The sequence below is a fragment of the Pipistrellus hanaki genome, assembly GCF_964339955.1.
Source record: "Pipistrellus hanaki genome assembly, chromosome: 5".
Classification (NCBI taxonomy): Eukaryota; Metazoa; Chordata; class Mammalia; order Chiroptera; family Vespertilionidae; genus Pipistrellus; species Pipistrellus hanaki.
In genome coordinates this window covers 38,229,929-38,248,266 of record NC_140507.1, presented here as the reverse complement: position 1 = coordinate 38,248,266, position 18,338 = coordinate 38,229,929, and the positions used below count along the sequence as shown (strand labels likewise).

At 39.3% G+C, this 18,338-nt stretch overlaps 1 protein-coding gene across 2 annotated transcripts in view; it reads right to left on the bottom strand.

Moving 5' to 3' along the window:
- INTU (inturned planar cell polarity protein) overlaps nt 1-16,454 on the bottom strand; it is a 48,675-nt gene extending 32,221 nt beyond the window's left edge. For both annotated transcript variants that reach the window (XM_084884593.1, XM_084884594.1), the window contains exons 1-4: nt 16,234-16,454; nt 8,859-9,400; nt 4,942-5,027; nt 73-279 (exon numbers count right to left, since the gene is read on the bottom strand). In XM_084884593.1, the coding sequence (XP_084740719.1) occupies nt 73-279; nt 4,942-5,027; nt 8,859-9,400; nt 16,234-16,379 (981 nt within the window). In that variant the 5' untranslated portion in view covers nt 16,380-16,454. The remainder of the gene's footprint in view (nt 1-72; nt 280-4,941; nt 5,028-8,858; nt 9,401-16,233) is intronic.
- Nucleotides 16,455-18,338: the final 1,884 nt, after the last annotated feature.

The window sequence follows — 18,338 nt, the reverse complement described above, 5'->3', positions numbered from 1 at the left end:
CTCATTCTTCACTGAGAAGACTATACTAGCACAAGGTCTTTTCGTTTTCCCTGCACTTTTGAGAAGACTCACCTCCTCCTTTGAGGTCTCGGAGTCCAGCTCTAGTGTGAGATACATAACCACGTGAGGGGTGTCGAGCACATTCTGCTGGTTACCTTCAATCTCCTCTCCCCATAGAAGTTTGACTAAATCACCTTCTGTTTTTGATTGTGCATTTTTCTGTTTGGGTTGAGTCGATTCCTTTTTCACAGCATATGCATTTTCTAATGTCAGTTTCACCTTTAAAAATTAAAACAAGGGAAAATCAGCTGCAGCTTTCGCAAAGGAGGCTCTGTATCTGCACATACAGGTACACACAACATGCAGAGACATCCTCCTACAGCACGGGCTCCTCGGTTCCTAGTCCAGCGTCCGGCACACAGTAATGCAAATATTTATTGAGTAAGAATGTATAATTATCTGTACAAACATTCATGTGTTTAAATGTAATAACTGTATTGTAAGTATTGACAAAACAAGAAATGCCCCCAAAACAAAAATTAGTGTGATCTAACAGCGTAATGAAGACTAATACCACATTATAAGCACTGACTCCTCTGGGGAAAGTAAAGGAGATTCTGGATTAAAAGCAACCTTCAGCTCTGGCCATTGTGATATCTCTGTCTCTGTCTCTCTGTCTCTCTGTCTCTCTGTCTCTCTCTCTCTCTCTCTCTCTCTCTCTCTCTCTCTCTCTCCCCCCCCCTCTCCTCCCCAATCCCTCCCTCTCTCTCTAAAAATCAGTGGAAAAAAATATCCCTCGTAAGGCTTAACAAAAAAACAAAACAAAAAAAGCAACCTCCAGAGTTAGCGTTCCTTTCAAGTGAGGTGAGGTTCAAATGTTCTCTCAGACATTCTTTGTGTCTGAGATTGTCTGTGATTGTTCTTTACTCTCCTGAGCCTTTAAATCAACGTGCTGGGTCTTGGATCATGGCCAAAATAAGATCATCTATCAGTTTTATCATGCAGTTTTCATTGCATGGCCTGATGTCCAACCAGTTTGGTAAGCACCCAGGACATGGCCTTTTTCCAGTTGTTGAAAGAGGCTTCCACTCCTCAGTTACCTTTCATTGACAAAGGAGCTAAGTGTGTAGATGCCCGCTGGCCAAAGATAACTCACTCTTTTTAAAGCATCAGTGTGTATCTTGACTAAAAGAAGTTAAAGAATATTTAAATACTGGATTTGTGCACTGGTGGGGTCCCCTGGCCTGGCCTCCAGGGATCGGGCTGAAACCGGCATATCAGCAACTTATTACGCTTTGATTGGTTGAAGAGACGACCAGATGACTGGACACTTAGCATATTAGGCTTTTATTATATCGGATGCTTAATTTTATGTAGCATGGACATCATTATAAGCTAGAGAGGCACCAAATATCCCCATTGTTTAAAATTGTCCAAACTACAGATGAGTAAAGCAAATATTCTAACTGTAATAATCCATAACATTTCAACTTTAAACACTAACATACAATTATTATTTTAAAATTAGATTACATTTTAAAAGTAAAAAAATATATTCTATCAAGAAAAAAGTCTGCTCAATACATGTTTATTAAGTATATTGAATACTTTAAAAAATACATTATATAACTTAGATATATACAATTTTTATTTGTCAAGCATACCTCAGTAAAGCTGGGGGGGGAGGTAAGAAGTCTGCTCAATATTTAAAAACAGATAAAATTGTACATAGTAAGTTGCATTTAGGGATAAAATATCTAAAAACTATTATCAAGACAGCAATAATCTCTATTTTTAGAAATGTATTACAAGAGGTTCTACTTTCAAGGCCAACTTTAAATATATAATAAATACTAACACATTAGGAACTCTTTTTAATAATGAGCTTTATCTATTTATATATTTTTATTAAAAAAGTGAAGCATGTTATTTTAAAAAACTCATTCATAATCAATCCCTCCAGCCCATCCAACAACTGTTTGCATTATACTATAAAATAAATCTGCCCCCAATGAATAGAACCTTCCAAAAGAAAAATATCTAGGTGTCTTCTTTCTTGTTGGCAAGGAGTGATGACAACTGTGTTAAAGTCTGCTATCTATAGCTATCTGTGACATTTCGGGAGCACTCAGTTATCTTTGTCTATATAAAGTGAATTAAATCACAAAAGCATCTTTTCTAAAATAAGTCTCAGAGTTTATTTTAGTAACAAGTAGAAAAGAAAAGAAACATGAAGTTTAAATTCATCAATAAGTATACATTCAGAATAAAGATAAACTAGGTCACAGTTAGCAGTAATCTGTATAGAGAGCAGGAGGGGAGAAATCCCTCATGAAATTTTTCTGAGGCCTGGGGATATCTTTCTTTACAAAACATTTAATAAAATCATTCCAAATGGAAACGATCAAGCTTTATTAAATTTTTTGTTTTCTGTAAATCTGATATTGAGAAATGGACCCTGGGTATTAGAACACTGTATCAAGAAAGGCTGAGTATAAAATTAGTATATCTGGGGGGAGGGGATATTAAGCAAACTAAACAAAAATATTAAAAAAATTACAGATCCTACATGGAAACAATCAAGATTTATCTGATAGAAATTAATATATGGTTAAGGTAAGGAAGAGTTGAAGAGACTTTTTTTTAGGAATGATCTTAGAAGGATATGAAAAAGAGTGTTTGGTATGAGGTTTTGACCTAAGCAAGCAACATGTAAGCATTATATGGCCTGAAACTATTTTATGAGGGTGGCATATGTTCCAGTGGGTAATGCTCTCAATATCTGTATGCATGAATAAAAATGTAAACATAAGCATAAACATGAAATCCTTGAGTAAGGATCTGATGAAGCGGGTGGCTTGGGGGTCAGGAGGTTCTTTTATCTGAGACTGAGAATTTGGGAGTATCCAAAACAGAATACACGGGAGTCTTTGGTGATGTTCCTTGGAAAGGCAATAAATCTAGGACTTGGGGAAATCCTGAGCACAGAATTTGTGACAAACTACATGGGAGCTTTGAAGACTGTTCCCGGACACTGGGTTTGGGGGAGGAGTGGCTGGGAGGAGGAGAAAGCTGGCTGCCAGGGGCACGAGATGAGTGACATCCCAGGGAAGCGGCCCTCACAGAGAAGGGCCAGACGGGCTGGAGCGTCAGTGAGAGCTGTACGTCTTTTCTAGCTGAGATTCTTGTGGGTGGAGAGGTCAAAAGATAGGGCGTGATTCCCCAGAAATGACAAAAGGAAATGACTTAAAATAACAATTCACCAATTTTACTTTAGGCAGCAGCAGCAACCTAAAATTTAAGGCTGGTTTGCTATGCTTCATGAAGAACAAGATACTTGAAAAACCAACGTTAATGTTATACTTGGCCCACATCAGCACTTCTTTTCTGTGGTACACAGACCTTTCCCCCTTACCGTGACAAATACTTAGACCAGCACACACACCACAGAACCACCCATTAAAATTCTTTAAGGAACTATTTTAGCCAGCGTTTTTCCGATTTCAGTCAAGTTGGCTCTGTATTCCAAAGATGATTACACTTTAGCAAGCCATTTTGAAAAAGTCTGCATGCTAAGTAGCTATAAATGTCAGGAAATCTGGTTGCCTTGATGAAATAAGAAAGGGTGAGATAGATAACCAAGTCAAGAGTAAAGTGCTATTTTTAAAACGGGGGTTGATGTATGTGAGTAGGAGGATACCAGAGGCCCGATGCACAAAATTCACGCAAGGGCCTTGGCCATGGCCCCTGCCCGCCCCGCAGCTTTGTCCGGAAGAACATCCGGAAGGATGTCCGGTCTAATTAGCATATTATGCTTTTATTATTATAGATTATGTGTTTTATAGGAAAAAAAACTTTTATTAAGAAACACTTAATATAAGATCTTTTATATGAAGCTTCTCATAAAAAAGGATTCCTGCTGTTCTTTCATAGACATTAACCTATGACACATTTCATGGCTCCTCCTTTCCTGTCTCCCTCAAAACCGTTTCTGATTGGTGCAATGCGCCCATCCTTCCTTTCCTCCTTCTCTCCCAGGTCAGGAGAGGATGTGCCTTTCCTCAGGTCTAAGGACATGCTCACGGGAACTCCTCACTTCCCAAGTCTTGTTGCTTTAATGATCCCCTCTCTCTGCTTCTATCTCCAACTCACTCCATTTAACAAGCAAACTCTCTTGAGTATCAAAATAACATTACAAAAGAGTTTTATTTTTACCTATAAGGAATGGAAGGTAATTCATTACTTAGCTAAACAAAAACTCAGGAATAAGGCTAACCTAGGTCATAGAAAAGCTAAGAAAATAGTATGGTTTAAAATAAGTAAATAGCGCCGAAACCAGTTTGGCTCAGTGGATAGAGCGTCGGCCTGCGGACTGAAAGGTCTCGGGTTTGATTCCGGTCAAGGGCATGTACCTTGGTTACGGGCACATCCCCAGTAGGGAGTGTGCAAGAGGCAGCTGATCGATGTTTCTAACTCTCTATCCCTCTCTCTTCCTCTCTGTGAAAAATCAATAAAATATATTAAAAAAAAAAAAAAAAAAAGGTAAATAGTACAGAAAAACCTGACAGCAATAATGACTGTGGTAAGTCAGAGAAGAGAAAGTTCCAGGACTGTTTAGAATGACTTTTCCAGAAACAGGAGTTCCATCAGCCACATAGGGTAGTTATAATGGCAGATCGGTCATTGTATATGTTTTTATTATTGCTCTACTTCCTGCTTTACTAAGGCTGAGTTTTATTTGTAAACATGATTCTCTCTTTTTAAGAATAATCTCCAAAAGCTAAAAATGTTAACAAGATCTTAAATATTTTAAATACCCAAGTATGTAAGAACTCCTCCATTATATACGATAATTTCCAGAGTCTTAAAAAAAGAAAATAGCACAAGATGCACTTATTTTATGTTAATTCATCATAACACCCAGACAGAGAATGTCCATACCTGCATAGGCCCAGGAATGCAGGACAGAACTCGCTCTATGTTCTCAGAGGTCACCTCAACATCGTTCACAGCAACAAGGACATCACCTGAGAAAAGAATAACAATAAAAGACAGTCGTGGGACTATCCGCAAACCTAAAAGATCTAGAATTGAAACATTAAAAACGATCCATTCTGACCTTTTTAAAATACAGTGAAAAATATGGTCCAGACATTCAAGGGCTTGTCCCAGGTGAAAAAGCTCACTAGTGGCAGAGCTCACCTTCCATTCCACTCTTTCTTAAACTACAATACAGACCAATATTGTACCGCGACTGAACACAACCCAGGACTATTATAGAGATGAATATTCTCATTTTTGATACCACTGGGAGAATTATGTAAAGCCAAAGGCCAGGTGGAAAATTTGCAGCATAAACCAAGTATTGCTCTTAACAAAATCGAATCTAACCACTTATACCCAAAGTGAAAATATTCAGCTGAAATTTTATTTAATTAAATACATGTGGTACATCATAACTCAAAATGCTGTGGAATTCACTGTTGTTGATCTGTGTCTATACATAGCTCTTGGTTTCAAAGGCCCCACCATATCAAAACCCATCACATGTTCTGGTAAAAACTTCCTTTGCCATGGCTTTTCTTTAAATGTGTACGTTTATAAATCGGGGGGGGGGGTGTTAATATAATAAAGATCAATCTTAAAATGGAAATTTACAACCACAACATAATTAAAGGTAATATCAAAACACCAGTAATTATATAATACAAATACAAAAAATAAAGTGCAAGTCCTTGGCAGAAGGAACAGCAAAATGGCACCTAAAAAGGCAGCAAAACTTCCAAGACCCCAGCAAAGCAGCATCAGAATAGAGATCTGCTGTCTTGAAAGAAGAGAAGGAAGCGGCCAGTCTCACTGTGCTAGCCAAGCTCTTCTCTCAGAGGCGGGCCCCTCTCCCGATGGACAAAGGCAGCGCTGCCAGCAAGCTCCATCCCCAGGGCAGTTTTCAAGATCCCCCGTCCTGTGGGTTACCTCACAGTGCAACCACAGACCGCACTGTGAAGGGAACTATGACAAATTTCCATCCCAGAAGCCCTTTGTGGGACTAGCAAATCCTCTATGACATTAAAATAGTCTGTTCTTTATTCCTAAAATATATAACTTTAAAGACAGAGAACATAATCATTATAAAACCTTTTAAAAAACAGAGAAAACAATCACCCATACTCTCCCAATATTAACCCAATACTATTAGCACTTTGTTGTATTTATACTGACTTCTAATTATCCTCCCTGAACATTTTCTTTTTACTTATTTTATCCATGCAACCAATACATGTTTTTCAGAGCTTATTTTGAGGCAAGCATTTTGCTATACACCAAGGATGAAAGGATGAAATAGTCATCTTTTTCTGACACATCCCTCTCTCTCTCTCTCTCTCTCTCTCTCTCTCTCTCTCTCTCTCTCTCTCTCTCTCTCTCTCTTTTTTTTTTTTTACTTATTAGAATATCAGAAGCTTTTCCACCATAAAACTGAAATCATGAGCCTTTCATTTCTGGCATTTTATTGCTAGTTAGTATACATGCATTAAAGTGCACACATTATGATACAATACAGTGAGTTAGCAAAAAACGAACACATCCATATAACCACTCGGGTCAAAAAGTAGACTACTGGCATCCTGCGTATCTTTATGTTAAAAATAAACAGTAGGACCACCGTGGTAGTAGTCTCTTTCTCTCTACAGCTTATTTTCTTTCCTCCTGCACAGATGGCACAAAAAGATCAGGCCTGGAGGTAACTGGACATTCCTAGGAGGTTCGGCAGGTCAGAGTGAGGATCAGGGGAGAGGACATACGGAATTAGGAGGCTCACTGGTTATAAGCCCTCCTGTTTCAAGAGAAAAGGGTAAAAAGATTTTTAGAGATTTGTCTATAAACCAGTCCAAACAGGTATTCAGAGCAGAAACCCCAGATAACTACACTTATCCTTCAGCACCCACGGAAGACTGATTCTAGGACTCCCCGCAGATTTCAGTATTTGTGGATACTCAAGTTCCTCATATAAATGGCGCATTATTTGCATAAACCTACACACCTCATCCCATATGCTTTAAGTCATCACTAGATTACTTATCATACCTAATACAATGAAATGCTATGTAAATAGTTGCTATCCTGTATTATTTCTGGAATAATGACAAGAAAAAAGCTTGTATATGTGCAGTATAGGTGTAACTATCCAGGGCCTAACTACATAGTACGTGTCAAACCAAGTGACAATCTTCTTCAGAGTATTTCCCATGTGAGGGTGGTTGAAGCCACAGAGGTGGAACCCACGGACATGAAGGGTCGAATGTATAAAGAGAATGCATGGGCTGGAATTTCCCATCATGTGGGATCCTAAAATGATGAGGGTCAGCAACAACAAGGCAGGGTTTCATAAGCAGGAATTCTGGACTCCTCTGACAGAATTAAAAGATCGAATCCTATAAATATTTTAGTCCAATCTCATCATTTTACAAAAAAGAAAGCTGAGGATCTGAGAGAATGTAGATCGCATTAGCTTCTGTTCTAGTTACTACCTCTTTGCCACATAACGAATCACCCAAAAACTCGGTAGCTTAAAGCAACCATCATGTTTAACTTTGTGCGGTAATAATGTACTGTGGCCGTCACTTTGCAATATAGACAAACGTTGAATCATTATGATCCCACCTTTTAAGTAGATCACATAGTGCCACATACGCAGTAGTCACAGGCCCACCCAGATGCAGAGGGCTGGGCGGGGGAGAGACACAGACTGTAACTCTCTATGGGACTAGGATCAGCGTGACATTGTAGGAGGAGAACATGGGATCTTGTTGCAACCCTTTGTGACACACGCTTGGCACCGATGTCCTTCTTGCTCAGGTCCTCCTTGCAAACCCCTCTCATGGCGCTTACCACGCTCTGTGAAGCTGCCGGCCATTTCTGGCCCATCTCTTCCACCACAGGAGGAGCTCCACAAGAGGAGTGTTTGGACCGTTAGTCTTTGAGGTCCTGGCACCTAGCAGATGCCCAAATAGTTATTTGTCAAGCCAAATTTAGGCAAAATAAAAACATGTTTTTAAAGTACCAATAAAAGTTCCTTTATCCAAATCTCTTAGGTTAGATCAACTTAAGACTGCCAGCTTTTATTTAGCGCTGTTAATACCATTAAATTTTATTAATAACATATTCTCATCTGTGTCTAATTTATTTATAAGTAATAAAATTACTACTAACTCAAACATTATCTACAACAGCTTAAAAGGTATCACTAACGCAAAATGCTCATCTTCGTATCTATTCAGAAAAACCTGTGGGTTTATTTTCCCTCCCTGCATATTGGTGGGATTGTTTTATGGCAAGCACCCTTAAAGGGAAATTTATGCACAGCACCACTGTTGTTAAACATGCCAAACAGAACGGTTAAAGCCATTCCAAGATCTCAGTGCATTCAAGTGCAGACATACAATTTTAAAGTTCTTCTGTTCATAAAATTATATATTTTTGTATAATGTTATTGGACATGTCATTCCACCCTAAATTATCACTGTACAATCAACTTATTTTCTCTTACTTTTCAGTAAACATACAACCAAGTAGACAAAGATATATCCCATTCAAAACTCAGAAATTAGTTAAGCTGTCCCCTGGCCTAAGCAAGGCACACAAACATATTAAATAAACGAAAAGCGTCTATTTCCAGAACAGTGTGCCGGGCAGTACACCACCTTTAACAATTTCACTACTGTCCCAAATATCGTCAAGGAGCCCTTAATCTGTTAAGACCCTGGCTATACTGGTAATTCCATTTTGATCCGCATTCCTCACAGGCATCTCTAATCCCGCGTCTCAGCAGACAAGACCTGAGGTTTAGCCGCAGCACTTACCAATTACCACCTGACCGCTCTTCATGGCCGATCCTCCTGGCAGCAGGCCGTGGACCACCAGCCTCTCTCCGCCGGCCTGCTTCCCGGCTCTTCTCCAGCTCCACTTGGTCTGGTGGATGATCCCAACCAGCACTTCCAGAAGCTTGAGCTGCTCTTTGGCTTTGGTGACCGTGAGCTTTTTGGGGTTTACGTAGACAGTCACATCTTTGTACCTCTGTTGTACAATGACGCCTGTTTTCTGATTGGACTGATGCTTTAGAATGGAGACTGGCCCACTATCGTTGCTCTTTTTCTTATTATGACGCTTGGGTAAAAGTCTTCTGCTTCTTAAAATTTTGGTAAACCGCTTGAGTTTGGGCTCATACTTTTTTCCTTCTTTGTAATAATCATCCTCTTCAATAATAATCTCATTTTCACTGAACCTGACATGATTCACAACAGGTGTCTCAGGAAGGAGGCTTTCTTCTTCACCCTCACTCAGTTCCAAATAAAATAGCTCTCCATTTCTCTGCACACTGTCCAGCCACTCAGGCTCAAGATCACTATTAAAAAAAAAAAAAAAGATAATATGAATAGCAGCCAAACATAAGAAAAAGTTATGCCTTTCTAGCACAGGGCTGAGGGTAGGGGCAGGGGGCAGGGAAATGGGAGATAGAAAAGTTATCTGATTATTAGAATCTCATTATTTCTAGTAAGTGAGTACCAAGAGCTTTTTTCTGGAGGATGCTTTTTGTAGAGCCTGGAAGAACAGGGGTTGGAGAAGAAATCCAAAAGACATAGTGCTTGAAAAGAAAACAAATAAAAAAACGAGATGGCCCCCCTTCTAGAATCTGAGTCTGGGTTTAAAAAAAGAAAAAAGAAATTAAGTTCTGCCCCTGTGTAGTTATTGTTCACATTAGACAATTTCACTGGACAATAATTTACATTACCAGTCGATCATGCATTGTATCCACAGATGTAAGCCATTTGGAAATTGTACATAAAAATATCCTATTTGTATAGAAATTTTTCAGCATGGCTGTTATGTTAAAATGAAAGCTAAAGACCGGTATTAATAGATGTTATTTATAGAGTAAGTTTTAAAAAGAGAAACATTCCCTTCACTATAAATAAAAATCGTTGCTGAAAACCATTTATTTATTTATTTATAAAATATATTTTATTGATTTTTTACAGAGAGGAAGGGAGAAGGATAGAGAGTTAGAAACATCAATGAGAGAGAAACATCGATCAGCTGCCTCCCACACACCTCCTACTGGGGATGTGTGCAACCAAGGTGCATGCCCTTGACGAGAATGGAACCTGGGACCCTTGAGTCTGCAGGCCGACGCTCTATCCACTGAGCCAAACCGGTTAGGGCTGAAAACCATTTATAATCGTAGTTAATAACGATCACTTCTATAGGCTATAATTTCTGTAAAATCCCTTTTTATGAATAACTGTAGTAGGAAAAGTAAAACACATATTACATAGTTCATCATGTGACTGTAAAAGAACTTTAACTGGGAAGCAAGCCATTGAAAGAAACAAAATTATTGCTATTAAAAATGACTAAAATAGCATTAAAAAACAAACAAAAAAATACTTAACCTTAAGGTAACCTACCTAACTACAAACTCTATCCTACTCAATATTATGAACGTTTACCTTTCGAACTGCGATTCTTTAAAGCAAAACACATTCCGGTGGAAAAACTAACTAGTGGAAAGAGTCTTTTTAAAAACATGAGCTGTAATATCCTGGCATAAAAGGGTATAATTTGTGTCCTAATCATTCCATCAGATAGAAGACAGTTTGGTTTTCTGCAGTATTAGCAACTCTCATTCTTTTTACTTAAAGATCTCTTTTTAGTACCAACTGGTTTGGCTCAGTGGATAGACCGTCGGCCAGAGTTTAATTCATGAGATGGGGAGTGACAGAAAGAGTAGTCAAGTGCTAATTTTTTGAGGCCTTTGGACCACGGGAAAGGTTTTGGATTTTGTAGTATAGGGCATTGATAAAGAGTTTACCTGTCAGATATCCTCGGATAGGTCTACTTTGACAAGAAAATGAAAGGATTTGAGGTGGACTCAAGAGACGAAACCAAGTAGGGGGCTTTTTCCATCATCCAGGCAGAGATGATAATGAAGGCAATAGTAGAAAAAATGGAAATAGGAAAAACATTTAAGAAATGGTTGAAAATCACCAGGATTATGAGATTGATTAGATGAGCGGATAACAGAGAGGAAATGATGAATGTTGATTAGATTTCTAGTTCGTGTCTATACTTTCATGCATCCTCTTATTCTTATTTTTAAATACATATTTTTATTGATTTCAGAGAGGAAGAGAGAAGGAGAGAGAGATAGAAACATCAATGATGAGAGAGAATCATTGATCGGCTGCCCCTGCATGCCCCACACTGGGGATGGAACCCATGACCCAGGCATGTGCTTTGACCTGGAATCAAACCAAATCTGGTTCATAGGTTGATGCTTAGCCACTGAGCCTCACATGCATCCTTTTATGTGTACACTGGAGGCCTGATGCCCCAGCTTCGTCCAGAAGGACGTGTGGTCTAATTAGCATATTATCCTTTTATTATTATAGATATGCATAGACTCATTCTACACTAATGGGGACATAATTACCATATACACCATCTTCCCTTCTTACCTTTCACTGACATAAACAATGTTAAAAATCTATGTTCGTATATAAAAACACATAGGTTTAATCTGTTATTGTTTTTAAAAAGTAGAGCCCAGCTGGTATGGTTCAGTGGTTGAGCATCGATCTATGAACCAAGAGCTCACTGATTCAATTCTGGTCAGGGCACATGCCTAGGTTGCAGGCTCCCCAGTGGGGGGTGTGCAGGAGGCAGCCAATCAATAATTCTCTCTCATCACTGATGTTTCTATCTCTCTCTCTCCCTCTTGCTTCCTCTCTGAAATCAATAAAAATATATCTAAAAATAAATAATAAGTGGAATGTGTGTATCTGTATACATGTCTGTGTGTGTGTGTGTGTGTGTGTGTGTGTGTGTGTGTAAAAATATATATTTTTTCATTTATCACTTAACAATTTAGAAATCCCTAATGGCTGCATTAATTGTCCATTTTAGAGATGTAACACATTTGGTTATTCACCTACCGATAAGCTTTGTGTTCGGTTCCCTCCCCGCAACAACACAGTAGCCACCTTTATGAGAATATACAGATCTTTGCCCAAAAGAAAAGACCATTTCCCATGTCCAACAACAATGAATGCAACCCATTTTCTTAACCTTTAGATGAAAAAACAAACAAACTTCCCTTTAAGAGGAAGAAGAAATTTAAAAAAGTATATAAAAAGGGAGATAAGCGAGAGACACAAGCAAGAACAGGAAATGAGACAAGATACTACAAAAGAAAATGACGTGTAAAGTGAAAACAAAATTAGCGGAGAAGACACAGAGACCTTGGATCTTTGTGTAGATACTCCCCATTCCAGGGGATGGACTTACTGCTTCCAAAGACCAGTGTGTGGAAAGTGAAAAATGGTAACCACAGCAAAGAAGCCTGGCTGACACGACATGACTAAGAGATGCAGGCTGTGAGGAACAAGGGAGGGCGGAGAACTTCACAGAACACAGGGTACTAAGGAGACCTGCTGACTAAAGGCAACACGAAACCTTGGATTAGATCCTGGGACAGAAAAGGAGGTAGTAGAGGAATGGTGAAATCTGAAAAAAGTCTGTAGTTTACTTAATAGTACAGTGCCCCAATACTAACTTCTTATGTGCTGAATAATGTGCCGCAGCTGGGTGAGATGTTATCAACTCAGGGGACCCCCTGAAGGATACACAGGAACTCTGTACTGTCTTTGCAACGCTGCTGTAAATCTAAACTTACTCCAAAATAAGAGGTTTACTTTTAAACAGGAATTAAATCTAGCAGTTTTAATTCAGATTTTTGTAATACCCGGGTCACATATAGGCAACAACATGGATAAGTCTCAAAATAATTATGCTGAGTAACAGAAGACAAAAATAATAATAATAATAATAATAATTGTCCATACTGTATGATTCAATTTTTATAGAACTCTAGAAAAGACAAACTCATCTCTAACGACAAAAAGCAGATAAGTGGCCGAAACCGGTTTGGCTCAGCGGTAGAGCATCGGTCTGCAGACTGAAAGATCCTAGGTTCGATTCCGGTCAGGGCCATGTACATTGGTTGTTGGCACATCCCCGGTGGGGGGTGCAGGAGGTAGCTGGTCGATGTTTCTCTCTCATCGACGTTTCTAGCTTTCTATCTCTCTCCCTTCCTCTCTGTGGAAAATCAATAAAATATATATTTTTTAAAAAAAGCAGATAAGTGGTTGTAAGGAGTGGGGACATGAGTAGTCTCAGGAAAACACATGGGGAAACCTTTTGTTGTTGTTGTTAATCCTTACCTGAGGATATTTTTCCCATTGATTTTCAGAGAGGGAGAAGGGAGAGAAGGAGGAGGGGAGAGGAAGAGAGAGAAACATCAACGTGAGAGGGAACATCTATCGGTTGCCTTCCATACAAACCCCCAACCAGATATCAACCCAAAACCTAGGTAGGTACCCTGATCAGGAATCAAACTTTCAGTATGCAGGAAGATGCTCCAACCGAGCCACATAGGCCAGGGCTCCAGTCATTTTTAGTTTCAATGGAAGTTCCTTAGCTTTTTATAGCTAACTTATTTTTAAAAAGGGTCCCAGTTTCTCTGTCAGTCAAGGCTTTAAACCCAACAGTAACAAAAAGTCACCTTGAAAAATCGAAGCGCTAAGTCATAAAAGTGTTAACTTTGGCCACAATGAACTAACAAATGTTGCTTCAATTAGCTGGATCATTGTAAACCAAAACAAAGAAATGTGGACTTGCAAGTAAATGTATGATTTCTGTTATTTCCATACTGAGACTAGGCACTGGCTTCCTCAACCCAGCCTACCCACCAATATTACCTCAGAAGCTTCCCGAGGGACTTGCCAATGTGCCAGGTGAAGATATACTGCAGTAATCTAAAATTTTCCTATTACACAATGTCTTAAACAAATCTACTAAAAGTATATCACCAAAAAGTTCCCAAATTAAACTTATTTTGTATTGACAATCTCATGCGGTTCAAAGTGGTTTTCAGTTACAAAGCATGTATGAAACAATAACTTCCAGAAAGAATCCTATATAGTAAAAGCCTAATATACTAAGTGTCTAGTCAACCATTGAACCAATCAAAGCATACTATGCTAATGATATGCTAAGGCTGCTCAACTGCTCACTATGACGTGCACTGACCACTAGGGGGCAGATGCTCTGACTGGTAGGTTTGCTTGCTGCTGGGGTCCAGCCGATCCAGACTGGGTGAGATGGGCCAAACACACCCTGGAGCCCTCCCGTGGTCCCTCCCCAGCTGGCCAACCTCCCATGTCCACCCCAGGCCCCAATCGTGCACTGGTGACGTCCCTTGGCCTGGCCTGCACCCTCTCACAATCCGGGACCCCTCAGGGGATGTTAGAAAGCCGGTTTTGACCAAATCTCACAGGCCAGGCTGAGGGGGACCACTAGTGCAGTGTTTTTCAACCGCTGTTCGAGATGTTGCCTGGTGTGCCATAGGTGCAGACAAGACAAGAATTTTATAATTTTTCACTATTTTGTTTACTTAATATTTCATAATAAAGTAATTATAAAATACTTTATTTGTGTTTATTTGATTCCTATTCAAGAGAATTACTTTATATATAGTCAATATAGGCACAGAGTTAAATTTTTTAACATTTTCTAATGGTGGTGTGCCTTGTGATTTTTTTCATGAAACAAGTGTGCCTTTGCCCAAAAAAGGTTGAAAAACACTGCACTAGTGCATGAATTCATGCGCCGGGCCTCTAGTATGAAAATAATTAACTAATTAGAACCCTGACAGTTCAGGATACTTTATGTGAATCAATAAGCAGCATAACTGCCTTAAAACCTTCATGTAGGCAATGAAAGACAATATTTCTTAGCTTTGATGAGAAAGATTACCCCCTATTCCTTTGATCAAAAAGTTGTCCTGTCCAAGTTGGGAAGGCCACTTCTTGCTTTGGTGACTCTGCAGCTTAGGGAGGTAAATAGCTAATGTCACATGGAAAGAACAAAACTGCCAATCTGCTCAGGTCAACAAATCAACTCTCACATCCTACACACCAAGAATGGGCAGCCATAAAGTCTGAATCTTGGTTACAGACCAGCAAAACATTTTACAATATAGAGATTTACTGTCCTTTTATGATTAGGAGAATAAAGACACTGGAACATGGGCATGATCACTGAATGACTGCTATAGAAAGCTTAATAATCATTTAAAAAAATTAAAATATAACACATATATACATGTATTCTGAATTGTGAAATGCTTTGAAGTAACGATTTTTTCCTAACACAAGGTCCTCAGATTGTTCATTTCAAAGGAGACAGATTAACTCATTTATCTTCATTCCACCAAAATCAGGGCGCCCCATTTGAAATAAGGTCTCCTAAGTTACTACACTGACAATTCACAGTTGTATAGTTATGAACAAGTTACAAATTCTCTCTAGGCTGAAAGTGTGATTTTAAGATGCAGACACACCAAGACTTTGAGGTTTCACACTGTCTATGTGGCTTCCATAGCAAGACCAAATGGGCTCTGTGTAATCCACACTTCCTTCCAGCAGCCTCAATTGACAACCATAAATTTTCTCATTATTTTTAAATGACCACACCAGAAGATTATGCAAAATATGTGATATTCTTAAAACTGTTCAAGCCTTGAAGCATGTAATCTGTCCTCAGTAAGCCTAGTATAGTAAGCAGCCTTAAGTGATAGCTTTCTCCATGCTTCTAAAGACAATGATAAAAAATGTTTTACATACCTATAGGTGAAAATAATTGTCACTCCTAAATATATACCAAATACTAGTGACTGTTATTCCTAAGTACATATAAAACATCACCCTTAAACTGACCATACATGGCAGTCCATTAGGACATCGATTTTCACCGGTGTGCCTCAAATTTTTTTTTTAAACATATAACTGACTATTTAGTCAAAATCACTGGCTGCTTTTCCCTTAGATTATTAAATTTTAAAAAATGACAACAGCCAACACAACAATAGCCATCCAGTGTGAATGAACCAAAATTATACCTATTTTTTTTTTTTTTTTTGTCAGACTGGCATAAAATATATATTGTTTGGAGTGCCACAGAATTTTAGTAATTGGCTCATGAGAAGAAAACTGCTGAAAGCCGCTGCTATATAAGTAACCCAATCCCAGCCCGTCCGCACTGTGCAGTCCCCCGGCCCACGTGCACCCTCCGGGCACCGAAGGGATAGGTTTCGTGGTCCCTCTCCCAGGACCTTACTCGTAGTCATCGCTGCTCGCAGACGAATAGGAGCTTGAGTCGCTGGCCCTATCTTCAAGATAACAATCGTCTTCTTTTTGCGAAGGGGCGTCTCCAGGGAGCCCCTCCGGGCTCGGACACGAGCCGCACGGAGCCGAAGACGCCATCCGCAGGGATGCTGCCGCCGAGAGGAGAGTAATTCAAAGCCCGCAGCCAGCGCTCCCCGAGGCCGCCATGTTTCCTCCGCGAGAGACGCGGAGAGGCCACGTGACCGCCGATCCTCGGCTGCCATTGGTGGGGGCTCCGGTTGCCAAGGAGACGGGGAAGCTTCCCCGGGAAGAACCAGGCAGACTGAGAGGAGCCAATGAGCTGAGACTTCTGGGAGGGCGTGTCGGGGTGGAAGGAGCTGAAACTTCCCGGCGCCGGGCTCTCTGCGGAGCGCAGGGCTGTGGACCTGATGAACTTACTAAAACGGGTACCCCTCACCCCATTTCTTCCTGTGTGCCCTTTGTTTCTGCGCCGAAGCTTCAGAGACGTTCAGCCTGCGTTTCCCTGGAGGTCAAGGAAACTATCTTCTGCCGAAACCGTTTTCGCTCAGTGGGTAGAGCATCAGCCTGCGGACTGAAAGGTCCCGGGTTCGATTCCGGTCAAGGGCCATGTACCTTGGTTGCGAGCACATCCCCAGTAGGGGGTGTGCAAGAGGCAGCTGATCGATGATTCTCTCTCATGGATGTTTCTAACTCTCTATCCCTCTCTCTTCCTCTCTGTAAAAAATCAATAAAATATATTAAAAAAAAAAAAAAAAAAGGAAACTACCTTCTGCCTTTCCTCAGGGCCTCTGCGTCTAATCAGGGAATGGAAGCTAAGCAGTACCCTCCATGTGTTCATGTAAATACACACCCTCCTTTCTTTGGTTTGTCATTGTTTCGCGTTTGCAAATATTTTTATAGTTTTCTCAAGCAGATGTAGACTGGTGCTTCACATCAAGGAGAAATGACTAGTGTGGGTTTTTGTTTTTTTTAATTTTTCTTATTACAAGGCTGAGCTGGAGCAAGAATTGCAACATAAAAGAATATGTTTTAAGAAATGTGCCTTCACACTAGATATGTTTGAGATATGTCAACTTCCTTAGCTAATTTATTTCTACATGTTAGTTTAATAAACAAAATGCCCCACACACCCAAAGTTACCACTTTCCTTGATTTTTTACAAAAGAAGAAATAAATAGCAATCATTTAAAATTCTTATTTAAATTTTCACGACATAGTGTTAGTCACATTTCTAACTTTATATCATATTTGTACTAGCTAAATTAATATTTAGTAACTTTAGGTGCATAGGAGAGATGAAGAAAGGAAAAGAAGATGCCATTTCAGGGCCTTATTAGCAATACTATTTTTGCTGTTTCATAATTAGCAATTGCAGGAAGACTTTTTCAAAAAAAGAGTTAGGCTGGGGTATATTTTAATTTTCTATTTTCCACTTTTCAAATGACCAGCTATCTTCTGAGGCCAAAAAAATATTTAGCTTAATAAATATGAGACTTAAAGTCCTTATTTCCATAGATTATCATCTCCACTGGGAAAACAATACAATTCTGACATAAAATACACCAGATAAGAACATAATTAAATATTTAGTGTCTTTAGTAGGTTCAAGAGCTCATTCCCTAGGAGTAATAGAAGCTAGCGTTGAGAAGTCAATGAAAAGAGGGCCAAAGATCATGTCCATTAACCTTTGAAAAACGTTCTTAGAAACTAATTATTATTGCCTTACTTGTGAACATGGAAATAATAATTCATGAACTATGTGGTAATACTGACAACCATGGCCATTTTGAAAATCACGAACGAATAACTTGATGGGTCAGCAAATTAGCATTTTACAAATTGAGATTTACAATGTGGAACTTAAAAGATCTGAGATACAGCCATAACATGTAAAAATAACATTTTGGCAATCCGATGTTTATAGAACTGCATTATGATCAGAAATTCTCATTTGCCCATATAAAAATTGAATTACCTGTAAACCTGTTTTAAGGTCATGCATTCTCCATTTGAATAACAACAGAATACAGATGAGAATCCAGGAGTACACAGAAAAATAACTAAAGTAGATGGCAC